This window comes from Triticum urartu, chromosome 3A, assembly GCF_056163025.1.
Source record: "Triticum urartu cultivar PI428250 chromosome 3A, HENAU_Tu73, whole genome shotgun sequence".
Taxonomy (NCBI): Eukaryota; Viridiplantae; Streptophyta; class Magnoliopsida; order Poales; family Poaceae; genus Triticum; species Triticum urartu.
This window is the reverse complement of record NC_141875.1, coordinates 434,034,608-434,050,082: the sequence shown is the minus strand read 5'-3', so window position 1 is coordinate 434,050,082 and position 15,475 is coordinate 434,034,608. Positions and strand designations below refer to the sequence as shown.

The window sequence follows — 15,475 nt, the reverse complement described above, 5'->3', positions numbered from 1 at the left end:
AGCAAATGCTCTGAGTCTCCGTGTTGAAACCGCTGGAACACCCTGAGCTGCTTTTGGTGTGACCGGCTGGAATTGCTCTGCCACTCCTCATGCGCACATCACACTTAGCCCTCTCGCTGTCCAAACTCCTGCTTGCATCCACCGAAAAATAGATACTCCTATTTCATACGTATTCGTTTGTAGAGAGTATATAATCATACTACTCCAGTTCGTGGAAAACAGGATGCTCCCAAGCTCCCATCAAAGGTCACTATTGCCCATGATCTCTGGATTGTTGCTGTTGGGTTCCGATCAGAACAGAGTGGTCTTGCGTTATTAACAGAGATAAGCCAAATTTACAACCAAGGACAAAGACCCGGTAATTCCCACCTACATCTACCGAGGGCAGCGTGGACCACGTACGCACGGTCCATGATATCGTCAAGTGACAGACACCTTCAAGTCTTCAAGTTCCATTTTTCCTTTTTGCATTCGGGTTCAAGCAAAGGAAATACGAGCTTCCAAAGCTGCTAGGCGTACGCCCGCCCGCGAGTCTCCAAGCTCCTGCCGATGAAGGCCCTCGCCAAAACCCCTATAAAACCCCTTGCACAGTAAAACACACCTCCACTCCACAGTAAAAACCCACGCCCACAGGCAAGCAGAGGCCCCAGGACCGATCGCAGCAGCCAGTGCCATGGACAAGGAGGAGCAGGAAGGCCGCGCGACGTGGGTCCCCGGCGCCCTCATCGTCGGCGCGGGCCCGTCGGGGCTCGCCGCGGCCGCGTGCCTCGCGGCTCGCGGCGTGCCGGCCACGGTGCTCGAGAGGTCCGACTCGCTGGCCTTCACGTGGCGCCACCGCATGTACGACCGCCTCGCGCTCCACCTGCCCAAGCGCTTCTGCGAGCTGCCGCTCCTCCCGTTCCCGGCCGACTACCCGACCTACCCCTGCAAGGACCAGTTCGTGGCGTACATGGAGGCGTACGCCGCCGCGGCGGGCGTGGCCCCTCGCTTCGGCGCCAGCGTCCAGGAGGCCGCGTTCGACGCGTCCGCGGGCGCCTGGGCGGTGCGCCTGGCGGGCGGCGAGGTGCTGATGACGAGGTGGCTCGTGGTGGCGACGGGCGAGAACGCGGAGCCGCACGTCCCGGACTTCCCCGGCATGCGGCAGTTCGCCGGGCGCGTCCTGCACACGTGCGAGTACAAGTGCGGCGAGGAGTTCGCCGGGGAGAAGGTGTTGGTGGTGGGGTGCGGGAACTCCGGCATGGAGGTGAGCCTGGATTTGTGCCGGCACGGCGCTAAGCCCTCCATGGTGGTGCGGAACACGGTAATAGATACTACTACAATCACAATCACAATCACAATGAGCTCTTGCTATATATACCTAAGATTGTGCTGTTAGGATCCGTCCTCTCTTCTTGCTGCCTTTTGTTTGTTTTCTGTTGTAGTTCGTGCAATTATGTTGACTCTGCTCCTCTTTGGTGCCCTTAACTTCTTTGGCATTTCCCCTTCGGTGCCTAGCCTATCTTCTTGCTGCCATCTTTCATGACAAGCATGTTCCAATCTGCATGGGCGCTGTTGTTGATCCGTTTTGTTTCCCTTCCCTTTTGCTTCAACAAACTATTTATGCCCGCCCGTTTCATTCACGCTAAAACTAACAAGCAGTCACCGTAAAATAAAATTGTACAGGTCCATGTGCTGCCAAAGGAGATGCTGGGTGTGTCGACGTTTGGCATTGCCATGGCTCTGCTCAAATGGCTGCCGGTCCAGTTGGTGGATCGATTCATCCTGACGGCGGCGCGCTTGACCCTCGGCAACACGAGCCAGCTCGGGCTAAGACGGCCCAAGACGGGGCCCATCGAGCTGAAGAACCTCACCGGCAGAACCCCCGTGCTGGATGTCGGGACTCTAGACCACATCAAATCAGGCAAAATTAAGGTTGGTTAGCTCCACCAACGATAATTGAGATTGGCGTAAACTGTGGAAACCTGCCTAGCGGGCCACCGCCCAATCTGGCATACCATACCAGCCAGAGCCAGGTCTTGAATGAAAGCTCACTCATCATGAAGCTCCATTTCTTCTCTGTCGCTACAGCACAGCACATGCACGCCTTAACGTTTCTCTGCCGATTTCCTATGGCCTTGTGTATGTGTGCGCTGATGAGGTGATGTGATAAGCAGGTGGTAGGAGCAGTGAAGGAGGTGACGAGGGTCGGGGCCAGGCTCGCGGACGGCAAGGAGGAGCAGCAGTTCGACGCAATAATACTGGCGACGGGCTACAGGAGCAACGTGCCGTCCTGGCTCAAGGTAAAATACTTATAAAACAACCCACCAAAAAGGACTCCCTTGTTCGTTTTTGGTCTGCACAGGCACAGCTTAGCAAAACAGTAGTGGCACAGTGCGCGTCATGCCGTCACCTTGCCCTGCGTCCCCGCGTCACGGCCGTCCTCCCCTCCCTTCCCCTGTTGGGTTGGGCCATTTTCCCTTCTCCCCTCCCTTCCCCTGTTGGGTTGGGCCATTTTCCCTTCTCCCCTCCCTTCCCCTGTTGGGTTGGGCCATTTTCCCTTCTCGTGTATCGGGGGCGGGCAGGGGCAGCTCGTGCCCTCGCCTGCGCGGAGCCATGCGTTCCTTTCTCCCCAACTGTCCGCCTCTCTCGCGCCAAGTGATCGAGTCAGTGACTCACCCTGGGCATGGGCATGGGCATGGCCGCCCACCGCCGTGGATGCTGGACTCGAGACTTTGGATATACGCTTGCGTTGCGTCGGCCCGGTCACTCCATACCTGTGGATTGCTCAATATGGCCATCTAATCTATATGGTCTATTTCGGGTGCTAGTATCAGTATGGGACGACAAAAGGCTATCCAAACTACATATAGTCAAGATGGCAAGAAAGGTAGTGCTACTTGCTTGAGTCTGACATACTACTTTGATTTTACCCCATTATAAAAGTTCACCAGAGCAAGCCCGCCATACATTGATCCCCTGTAACTGTATGCCCTCCTTTTCTTTGTCTATTCTGATACACTCCATGGCTCATCGTTCCTAATCTGCAGGATGGAGGCGATGTCTTCACAAGAGAAGGCACGCCCAAAACCCCTTTCCCCGACGGCTGGAAAGGGCGAAACGGCCTCTACACCGTCGGATTCTCGCAGCGAGGGCTCCTCGGAGCATCGTCAGACGCCCTATGCGTCGCCAGAGATATACATTGCCAATGGAGGGAAAGAGAAAGAGAAAGAGATAAACCCACCAGCGATGTGCACGAAGCTGATAGCTCTGTTTGATTCTCACGGGAATGTACAGCGTTTAAGTAGGAGTTTTGTGCATATAACACCAAGCTCGTCTCTTGCCTGCCGCAAGGCACACCATTTGCTAAGTGTTTCCGAAGATGATTAGTGGAGTAGAACGGTGGTATGTGTAACGTGTCCCTATAGCACGCAAGCCAGCTTTTTTCTTTGTGTGTGTGTGTGGGAAGCTCTACGATGCGCCACTCCTCTCGACCACATGGGCTGGTAGCCCAGGGATCCAGCCTGAGGCCTGTTCGGCCGTTGCTTGGACCAGGTGTTGTTAGCCCAATTCGGTGGGGGAAGAAAGGCTCGCCTGAAAAGGGGGTGAGTATGGGCTGTAGGCCTAGTTTTTCTTCTTTGCTACGATTTTTCCAACACAGAGCAGTTTTTCCCCGCGGTTGCTATTTATCGCATCAAGCGATTGTAATAGCAGTTTTCGCTTAAGCGTTTCCCGCCTCACGACGTATTGGGCTGGCCCATTTACGCGCGCCCATTCGTTAAAAAACAGGCGAACTGCTATTACAATGTTTTGGGCTGAAAAGGAGGGATAAAACCCGGGTCATCAGCGAGGGCGCACGCCACGCTAACCAACGTCCCGTCAAAAAAACCACTCCACCGACGTTCTTTCATTCATTTTTGCATTTTGTTTTTATTTGGTTATTATATGTTCATTTTTTGCATTATTCTTTTTTTTTTTTGGTTCTCATTTTTCTCCTCCATTTTTTGTTGGTTCGTTTTTCTTCTCCACTTTTTGTTTTTTCTTATGTTTGTTTTCGTTTTCACTCTACATTTTCGTATGTGTCAAAATCATTTTTTTAGTTAGTGATCAATATTTTCTTTATACACGTTTAACATTGTCCGAATGGTTATAATCGTTAAAAAACAGGCGAACTAAGAGAAGGAGGGATAGAACCCGGGTCATCAGCAAGGGCGCACGCCACGCTAACCACTCCACCGACGTAGGGGCGCGTCTTACTTGAGGCCACTCCAGCCGTTTTCTTTTTTTCTATTATGTTTCCTTTTTCCTTTTTTCTTTCATTCATCTTTGCATTTTGTTTTTATTTGGTTATTATATGTTCATTTTTTGCATTATTCTATTTTTTGTTTGGTTTTCATTTTTCTTCTCCATTTTTTGTTGGTTCTTTTTTCTTCTCCACTTTTTGTTTTTTACGTTTGTTTTCGTTTTCACTCTACATTTTCGCCTGCTTTCGTATGTGTCAAAAACATTTTTTTAGTTAGCGATCTACATTTTCTTTATACACGTTCAACATTGTCCGAATGCTTATTTAATATTTTTCAAATACTTGTTCAAAATTTTTTAAATACTCATTCAACATTTTTTGAATACTTGTTCAACATTTTGAATGCTCAGTCAACATTTTTCATTTTTTCAACACTTTTAAAATACTCGTTCAACATTTTTAATGCTTATTCAACATTGTTCTAATACTTGTTCAACATGTTAATACTTATTCAATATTTTCCAAACACTTGTTCAACATTTTTTAAATACACGTTCAACTTTTTTCAATATTTTTCAAACACTTGTTCAACAATTTTTTAAATACACGTTCAACATTTTTCAATACTTATTCAACATTTTCTAAATATTTGTTTAACATTATTTCAAATTCTTTTTGAAGATTGTTTTTTGTATACAATTTCAACATTGTCCGAAAGCTTGTTCAACATTTTGTAATACTTACTAAACATTTTTTTAAACTTGTTCAACATTTTCCAAATACACGTTTAACTTTTTTCAAATACTTGTTCAACATTTTTAATCGAATAATGAAAATAACGAAATAACAAGAAGTGTAAACAAAATTAAAACATGGAATCAAATAACGAAATCAAAAGGTGAAAAAATAGAAAATAAATCGAGGCAGTGTACGTTCCACAAACTGGGCCGGCCCATACCCTCGTGTTTTTCAGCAGAAGACTCGACTCGCTGAACGCGAAAGATAGCAGCGCCCGTTTTTCCCTTCTTCTAAAAAAACATAGCTTTTCCCTGCACACAGGGAGCACTGTAGGGTAGTACAAGTCCAAGAAGTATACAAAGCATGTAAATTTCGGAATTTCACCAAGTTTAGACGGAAAAAACAGGATTTAACATATGTCCCACAACAAAAGCTTTATCAAGTTTGCATAGTTTGCAAATCAAAATGGGGGCGAATATATAAACACCACAAACATGACTTCACCAAGCAAAAGCAATGCTAAACCTATCCATGTCAGGAGCACTTGCCCATGAAGTTGAAGCATCTGATGCACTCCAAGGAATAACATACTTCTATCTATCTGGGATTGTTGGAACATAATGTGGATCTCTTTCACACCAAACAAAGTGGAGGTCATCTTTGTCATGAAGACAAACGTAGTTGTGCAATGTCATAGTAGCTACAACAATCAACATCTATGTTTGAATCGAGTAGTTTAGCGTCTTGAGGAGAATTTTTGATTTCATCCTCAACACTCCAAGGGCACTCTTTATGTCATTATGTTTAGAGTGAATCTTGTTGAACTTCCCTGGAGGAGTTTTGGAGGTGCGCCTCTCTAAAAGTCACGGAGATGATACTATTCTCTTTTGTGTTGCTAGATATCCAACTCGGTTAGGATACCCAACATCTATAAGGTAATATTTGCCGCAATTGCATGACACTTGCAAGATACTTGACATTAGTTGTAATTAAAAGAAATGCTCACCCTTTGGAGGACAGGGGAGGAGGCCTTGTCCATCTTAATTGCATGGAATGACATACTTGCATCATGTATAGAACTAGCATGTTCAGTTGAAACATAAATGACGTGGATATCAAAGTTACATATTACTATGTTAACCAGCCAAGCCCTCTTCACCTCCGAGACATAGTAAAACAAGTCACGAGGACGCCCGTTGCACCACCACCACCACCACGACCGCCGCTCACTTGCCACCAACGTAACCAGCCAACACGTGAGCCATGAGCTCCGTCCATGAGCACCGCGACTCCCACCACAAAGGCCGCCGTGCCGGCTTCTATGGTCCCAACTCCATCCCCGCCCCAAGCTTACAACCTGGCCTCCACCGCACACCTTTCCCTGCCCGGGCAATGGACGAGCTCCTCGGTGGTGTACCGCAACCAGACGGAGAGGCAAGGATGACTCTGTGGTCCTCCTGGCGACGAATCCATCCCTCAATATTGGACAACATCTGGGAGAGGTCCAACCCTTCGATGCATTCCGCACAAGTGCATCTAGGGAATGGAGCTGGTAGGCACGACCGCCACCACGCTGCAACCTCCCCTGCCCGGAAGCACGATGGAGGAGGTCGCTGACCGCAACCCGAGACGCCCACAGTGCTAGATCTTGTCGCGCCACCACCAAAGCTTGCCGGAGTTGTCGTCCCCGGCCCAGTCAGCCAGCGGCTTCATGCCACCGCCCGACACACCACCATAGCATCCCTGTGCCTCCGCGCTCAGCGCCAGCACCACATCCTGTTGTGGCCGCCCCGTCCCGTGCCGAGGCCACCGCGCGATGACACAAGAAGGCCCGCCAGCGTCGGCCAGGCTTCGTCCGGCCACATCCTATGGCGGCGGCATGGGGCGGGATGAGGTGGAGAGAGCTCATGGCGGCGGCTAGGTCGCCCTTCCCGTCTCATGCGGGGCTGCGCGAGAGTGGATGGAGGTGTTTTTTCCGTTACATGTTGTTGTCGCTATCGAGTAACTCTGCAACATTGTGATGCACACAGCCATATCGTGGGCCACCATTCTAGTTTGACCAAAAAATCGAATGAAGAGAGTTTGGAATTGAGCTACTCCTATAAAAAGTCCAAACACTATAATTCATGATCGAAAGAAGATGTCCCACTGTACTCCATATGCAAAAACGAGTCCATGATTAAGTTGCATGCATGTCGCCTGACGTGCATAATAGAATGAATCTATTGGCATCCGCCGTATCCTACTCTTTGCATGTGCCACCACTTCCCCTTTGTTCCCAGTCGAACGTTCTAACGCCTTGCTGCCTTGTCAGCTAGCTAGCAGCAACGCCGGGTCGGCAAACACGATGGCAACCCAGAAGATAATAACATATTAACACCAATCTATTTCTGGTGCGGGCGGCACATCAGGTGAGGTCGCAGTGCATGCCTTCATCCGCACGGTCCACCGCCATCACCAAACAGTGCTTAACAAACCCTGATGGCAACCGGCGAGCACTACAGATCCAGGTAGCCGAACTGATCGGCACGGCCAAACGGAAAGCACTCACCTAAAAGTCCATCCGGTTCGTTTGGCCGTCACGCCGGTGGGAGAAACAAAGGCCGATGTCCCTCGCTCACGCCATGCACAGACCTTTACTTTGTCTATGCGTCTCTCTCCCGGCCGTCTCCGTCTCCGGCGAATGATTCGGACGTGGCGCGGCACATAAGATACGCCTGTTGTTGTTCCTCGCGGTAGGCGGAGGCGAGTTCCGAGTTAGTTAAAGCTGTAAGCAGGAAGCAACATGATTGCATTACGTGTGTGTGGTGTGGTGTGACACCGGCCCGTGTGCTTTTTACTCTGATTTTCCTATGGAGGCGGCCGGCGTACATGGCTGGCTGAGTTGGTTAGTTAGCGCGGAGAGGGACTGACCCGTGAGAGCAAAGCAAGCTACTGGAGTAGCTCGCGTCCGATCGACCGGAGCTGGGTTTGCACTGCATGCCACGATGCTTCCGTCTCAGTACTACAGCGCGCACCTCACTGACAGACCGCGGATCATTGTGCCCTACGCGTAGGCCCGGGCCACCGTGATTAATTAGGAATTAAGCAACGCCTAATTTCATACTCCATGCAGAGTGAGTCGATGCAGAGTTGGCTATATAACCGAGCTTTTAAAAAGAGAAGCGACAGGAACGAGAATCATATGCATGCATGATTCACATTTCTGTGTTCAGTACTGGTGACCATAGGCCGAGCTAGTGTTCTTGTGCTACAAACGTAGGATGCATCTACATGGTCCCTTTTGCCTCCTCATTTCACATAAGAAGTAAGAGTATACAATAGATCAAAGCCGTTGATTTCATTAAGAAGTGGTATGACTAATTCTTACCTTCTTACCTATCACGTGGAAAGAAGAGGTAAGAGGGACCATGTTAAAATTAGCCTTTTAATTAACAGCCTTTCTAGCCTATGTTCTTGCACCAGAACGGTGTAAGCATAGACGGTTAATACTACTAGAGAGAGCATAAAAATGGAGCAGTACATTCTTTTGTACGGGTCAGAAAATGCAGAGTTTGTGAGATTTTGGAGGGTGTAAAGTGCACCCGAGCCAGCAGGAAGTGGGCATGTTAACGTGACCTCACCGGACACAAAATTGGCCCGACTTGTCCGCATCAAGGGAATCGATGAAGTATATTTGAAGCATTCATGTTTACATCTCCCAATCTCCCCGTACGTCATGTCACCATCACCCTCTTCTTTCCCAAATTAAGACGGACAGAATGAATGATTTCACCACATCCTTTTGTCTTTGAAATGAGCATTCCCTCCTACAAACTCGCCTCGGTGAATATACTTTTTACATTTAGAAACAGAGGTAGTACATATCTGCGGGTCAAAAAAAAATATCTTCATCTGTACACGTGTGTGTTAAAGGAACCTATCTGTATAGATATGTGATCGTGGTAGTGCTTATATAGTACATACCTCTGCCATGTTCAGTGATAGCATCTCACACACCTTATTATAGTAGCTCGATTGTTTGATACACGGGGATGTTCAGTATGATCTTCGACAGGAAGGTAGAAATGCATATAAGGTTCAATTTTCGTCCAAAATATATCTCACGCAGATGATCTACAAGGTCAGTCATCTAGACATTGTTTAATTTGTATTCACCCACAAGTGTTGCCAATATTTCAGTCATTGGCTGGACGGTACTTCAAGTAGGTTCAGAATGCTATTAAGAGTGGGAGCGTGTGCCTTATTATAGGAGCTTTGACTATGTAGAAATGTTTTAGTTTTTATGGCAAAAAAACTCTTTTCCTTTGCAGTTTATTTTTCGTTTTACGCACTCGCTTCGTACATGGTTTACGCTACACTAAATAAAGTACCAACCGATGTTCAGTGTGGTGTGTATGAGCTTGGAGCAGGTGGTGAGGAAAGTTTTTACTCAACACAGATGGCAACATAATCTCTAGATCAGTCCATCAACTCCTTCAACACATGCATAGTTTCGGTCTGATATGACTCCATTACCAATATGTCAATTTCTTTAATTATATTTTGTCAGGTTGTTAGTGTTTAGTTGTGTGCATCCTAATTGTGCAGAGATTATTGTTCACTGTGTTTTATATCCGATTGATGCTACATTTCGAGTTAATAAAAGCGCTCTTGATAAAAAAGAATGTAAAGTTCATGTCTGAAACAATCATAACCCCGCGAAGTTATCTTAAAAGTAGACATCGAGAAAACCTATTACAAGGTGAAGTGACCATTTACGCAGTCGGCGCTATGTATGAATGATTTCATGACCAAATGGTGTCACTAGGTTGCAGATTTCCTTTTTAGGAACACACTCGAAAATTGCGTGTCTTTGTATTGATAGATAGAAGAAAGTTGTCACAGAGACAATTCCATCGGCCACTATGGCAGTTACCGCCTTCACCTTACATGGATATACAAACTACTCGCTATATTCTCTGCCGTTGAGTCCCTCTAACCAAGTCGCTAGCCGCCACGATACGACCCACCACCGCAAATGGTAGAGTCGATTTCCGCTAGAAAACTCTATCAGGCCACTCTATTAGGCCAACTCCAGCGCATGATCCCAAACGGACGTGTGTGGGGAGGTGGAGGACCCTTCCTGTCTCTTTTGTGCAGAGCTCGAATCTGTACATCATCTGATGTTTGACTGTGTAGTTGCTAGACATGTGTGGGGATTTGTATCCGATTTCTTTGAGATTGATAGAATTGCTAGCTTTGACGATATCTTTGCTTTTTGGCGAATACATAAAAGGAAACCTGTGCTTAACATGGTTATTGCTGCTTCCTTATGGAGCTTGTGGAGACTAAGAAACAGTTTCTGTTTTCAGGGGCAAAAATGGAGAAACTTGAACTGCATTCTTGCAAGACTAAGCTCTTATTTGCACCAGTGGAAGGTTCTCTGCGACGATGCTCAAGCAACCCTGCTGCAAAGGTGTATCCTCCTGCTGGACAAGCGACGTGGAGAGCTGATGCGGATAGCCTGGAAGTGAGGTGTGGGAGGGGAGCATGAAAGACGCGCGTGGAAGAAAAACTTCTTTGTTCCCTTTCCTTCTGACCTGGTTCTGTAATAAGTAGTACTCAGTTTCATTCTCATATTCTGTTGGAGAGAACTTCTGCTCTCGAGCTTCTAGGCAGCGTAGTCGTCTAGAAGTAGTTGCTTTATTTCTCTGTTTAGGTGCTGTTGGAACTACTTGTGGCTGCTTTATCTGCTTCAATCTATAAAGTTGGGGCGGGTGGGGGGGGGGCAACCCCTTTCTTTCAAAAAAAAATCCCAAACGGACGTCCGTTTTATCCGGATTCTGTCCATTTGGGTAGGGCAATGGGGTCGTGTCCGGGCCTTTCTTGGGATGCGGTGGCCGTGCGCCCAACGCGAGGACGCATCCTTTGGCCCCATCCTGTCCGGCACAGCCAAAATGCCCATATATTCATATTTCAATGTTCAAAACTAGTTTGCCGTCCAAATATTAATTGTCTCAAATAAAAATAGTTTTTACAACCCAATCTAAATTGTCTCTAATAAAATAGTTCTACAACCAAATCGAAATTGTCTCGAATGAACATAATGAACCAATACATCTATTGGTCGCCAATATGATTCCACATGTGCTCAACCAAGTTATTTTAAAGATCCAAATGAGTGTGTCACGCATTTCACGATGAAATTGGACAAACTGTTCAAACGTGGCCAGTTCTTGGTGCAGGGGCTCAACATTTTCACCTTAAAAATCAAATCCTTGGTCGAAGATACTATTATCACGCTCGTCCTCGACGATCATGTTGTGCATGATCACACGAGCAGTCATCACCTCCCAAAGCTTCCCTTCATCCCATGTTAGTGCAGGGCTTCGAACGATACCCCATCGGGATTAAAGCACACCAAAAGCACGTTCCACATCCTTTATAGCACTCTCTTGCATTTGCGCAAATCTCTCTCTCTATTCTCACCTTGGGGGTTCGAGATTGTCTTCACAAAAGTTGACCACTGAGGATATATACCATCTGCTAGGTAGTATCCCTTGTTGTACTGGTGGTTGTTGATCTCAAAGTGGACATTTGGGGAGTGGCCTTCTGCAAGCCTTGTGAACACTGGAAAACGCTGCAGCACATTGATATCATTGTGAGAACCTGCCATGCCCAAGAAAGAATGTCATATCCAAAGATCTTGTGAAGCCACCGCTTCTAATATGACAGTGCATGCTTTAACATACCCCTTGTACTGGCCCTGCCAAGCAAATGGACAGTTCTTCCACTCCCAGTGCATACAATCTATACTGCCAAGCATGCCTGGAAAGCCCCTAGCAGCGTTGAACGCCAACAACCTTTCTGTATCAGCAACATTTGGCTGCCTCAAGTACTCAGGGCCAAACACTGCCACCATGGCCTTGCAGAAGTTGTACAGTGACAACAGACATGTGGACTCACTCATGCGCACGTACTCATCCATCAGATCGCCTAGAATTCTGTATGCAAGCATGTGGATGGTCGCGGTGCATTTCTGATAAGAGGAGAATCCAAGCTTGCCAAGGGCATCCGTTTTGCACTCGTAGTATGGGTCATGAGCAACCACTCCCTCTCAGATACGATTGAACACATGCCTTGCCATACGAAAACGGCGACGGAATTTATCCGGTTTGAAGAGAGGGGTATTCGCAAAGTAATCGGCATAGAGCAGGGCGTGACCTCTCTCTCTCTCTCTGTTGCGGTTCAGGTTGGGAGCACGGCCAGGGACTGAACCCTTGTACCGAGGAAGCTGCAGTTGAATGTGGTCGTGAACGACCAGTGCAGCCACCACAAGATTTTCGTCATCCGAGAACGAATCATCCGATGAATAAATGAAGTGGTTGAAGAAAAATTCACCTCCACTATCCATACCTTTGTGGGTAAAGTGTCAAACACCTTGCGGTCGTGGTGGCAAAGAGGCCGCGATGATCACCTCGATGCAGCAGGTGTGGTGCGGCCGGCTACAGGCCGCTCTCGAGCACTCGACGGAAGCTGCCATGGTCCATAGCCGCCGTCGGCGGTCGTACCCCTGTGGCACCGACTACGACGGCGACGACCGAAACTCCTCCAACCGACGGCCAAAACTCCTACGAAAGCGCGGGCGTGGTGGCGGCCATGTCGAGACATGCTTTGGATTGGACGGCTGATACGTCCATTTTGCATCATGCTTTTATATCGATATTTATTGCATTATGGGCTGTTATTTCACATTATGTCACAATACTTATGGCTATTCTCTCTTATTTTACAAGGTTTACATAAGGAGGGAGAATGCCGGCAGCTGGAATTCTGGGCTGGAAAAGGAGCAAATATTAGAGACCTATTCTGCACAACTCCGAAAGTCCTAAAACTCCACAGAATATCTTATAATAAATAATAAAAAATCCTCGCCAAAGATGAAGATCAGGGGGCCCACACCCTGTCCACGAGGGTGGGGGGCGCCCACCCTAGGGCGCGCCCCCTACCTCGTGGGCCCCCTGGTGGCTCTCCGCTGACCATCTTCTGCTATATGAAGTCTTTCATCGAGAAAAAAAATAAGAGGCAACCTTTCGGGACGAAACTCCGCCGCCACGAGGCGGAACCTTGGCGGAACCAATCTAGGGCTCCGCCAGAGCTGTTCTGCCGGGGACACTTTCCTCCAGGAGGGGGAAATCATCGCCATCGTCATCACCAACGCTCCTCTCATCGGGATAGGACAATCTCCATCAATATCTTCACCAGCACCATCTCATCTTAAAACCCTAGTTCATCTCTTGTATCCAATCCTTGTCTCCAAGTCCGGGATTGGTGCTAGTAGGTTGCTAGTAGTGTTGATTACTCCTTGTAGTTGATGCTAGTTGGTTTATTTGGTGGAAGATCATATGTTCAGATCCTTTATGCATATTATTACCCCTCTAATTATGAACATGAATATGCTTTGTGAGTAGTTACGTTTGTTCCTGAGGACAAGGGAGAAGTCTTGATATTAGTAGTCATGTGAATTTGGTATTCGTTCGATATTTTGATGAGATGTATGTTGTCTAGCCTCTAGTGGTGTTATGTGAACGTCGACTACATAACACTTCACCATTATTTGGGCCTAGAGGAAGGCATTGGCAAGTAATAAGTAGATGATGGGTTGCTAGAGTAACAGAAGCTTAAACCCTAGTTTATGCGTTGCTTCGTAAGGGGCTGATTTGGATCCATATGTTTCATGCTATGGTTAGGTTTACCTTAATACTTTTGTTGTAGTTGCAGATTCTTGCAATATAGGTTAATCATAAGTGGGATGCTTGTTCAACTAAGAACAGCACCCAAGCACCGGTCCACCCACATATCAAATTATCAAAGTACCGAACGTGAATCATATGAACGTGATGAAAACTAGCTTGACGATATTCCCATGTGTCCTCGGGAGTGCTTTTCCTTATATAAGAGTTTGTCCAGACTTGTACTTTGCTACAAAAAGGATTGGGCCACCTTGCTGCACTTTATTTACTTTTTTTAATTGTTGCTTGTTACAAATTATCTTATCACAAAACTATCTGTTACCACTTATTTCAGTACTTGCAGAGAATACCTTGCTGAAAACTGCTTATCATTTCCTTCTGCTCCTCGTTGAGTTCGACACTCTTACTTATCAAAAGGACTACGATAGATCCCCTATACTTGTGGGTCATCAAGACTCTTTTCTGGGGCCGTTGCCGGGGAGTGAAGCGCCTTTGGTAGGTGGAATTTGGTAAGGAAAATTTTATATAGTGTGCTGAAATTTACTGTCACTTGTTACTATGGAAAGTAATCCTCTGAGGGGCTTGTTCGGGGTATCTGCACCCCGACCAGTAGAGCAAATAGTTTCTCCTCAACCTACTGAACCTATTGAAAATGAAATTCCTTTTGAGTTTCCTTCGGGTATGATAGAAAAATTGCTAGCTAATCCTTTTACAGGAGATGGAACAAAGCATCTTGATGAACACCTAATATATGTGGATGAAGTTTGTGGATTATTTAAGCTTGCAGGTATACCCGATGATGTTGCTAAGAAGAAGGTCTTCCCTTTATCTTTGAAGGGAGACGCATTGACATGGTATAGGCTATGTGATGATACGAGATCATGGAACTATAGAAGATTGAAATTGGAATTTCATCAAAAGTATTACCCTATGCATCTTGTTCATCGTGATCGCAATTATATATATAATTTTTGGCCTCGCGAAGGAGAAAGCATCGCTCAAGCTTGGGGGAGGCTTAAATCAATGTTATATTCATGCCCCAATCATGAGCTCTCAAGAGAAACAATTATTAAAAAAAATTATGCTCGGCTTTCTGAAAATAATCGCACCATTCTCGATACTTCTTGTGCCGGCTCTTTTATGATGAAGACTATTGGATTTAGATGGGATTTATTGGATAGAATTAAACACAACTCTGAAGATTGGGATCTCGACGAAGGTAAGGAGTCAGGTATGGCACCTAAGTTTGATTGTGTTAAATCTTTTATGGATACTGATATTTTCCGTAAGTTTAGCACTAAATATGGACTTGATTCTGAGATAGTAGCTTCTTTCTGTGAATCTTTTGCTACTTATGTTGATCTCCCTAAGGAGAAGTGGTTTACATATCATCCTCCCATAGAAGTAAAAGTAGCTGCACCAATTAAAGTTGAAGAAAAGACTGTCACTTATAATGATCCTATTGTCCCTACTTCTTATGTTGAGAAACCACCTTTCCCTGTTAGAATAAAGGATCATGCTAAAGCTTCAACTGCGGTTCGTAAAAGCAATATTAGAACTTATACACCTCCTGAACAAGTTAAAGTTGAACCTAATGTTGCTATTGTTAAAGATCTCTTGGCTGATAATATTGATGGGCATGTTATTCAGTTCTGCGGTGAAACTGCTAGAATTGCTAAACCTTGTGCTAAAGATAAACATAGACCTGTGGTAGGCGTGCCTGTTATTTCTGTTAAAATAGGAGAACATTATTATCATGGCTTATGTGATATGGGTGCTAGTG

General features: G+C 46.4%; 2 protein-coding genes across 2 annotated transcripts; one reads left to right on the top strand and one right to left on the bottom strand.

The window, feature by feature from the left end:
* The first annotated feature begins 507 nt into the window (after positions 1-507).
* LOC125548448 (indole-3-pyruvate monooxygenase YUCCA1) lies at positions 508-3,338 on the top strand. Its single transcript, XM_048712039.2, has 4 exons — positions 508-1,300; positions 1,663-1,911; positions 2,154-2,279; positions 3,027-3,338. The coding sequence occupies exons 1-4, from the start codon at positions 674-676 to the stop codon at positions 3,252-3,254; spliced, it is 1,230 nt and encodes a 409-aa protein (XP_048567996.1). The 5' UTR covers positions 508-673; the 3' UTR covers positions 3,255-3,338.
* Positions 3,339-11,202: 7,864 nt separating this feature from the next.
* LOC147979979 (uncharacterized) lies at positions 11,203-11,927 on the bottom strand. The gene is made up of 3 exons (XM_087515420.1): positions 11,747-11,927; positions 11,429-11,608; positions 11,203-11,303 (listed from the first exon to the last, which is right to left on the bottom strand). The coding sequence occupies exons 1-3, from the start codon at positions 11,925-11,927 to the stop codon at positions 11,203-11,205; spliced, it is 462 nt and encodes a 153-aa protein (XP_087371546.1).
* Positions 11,928-15,475: the final 3,548 nt, after the last annotated feature.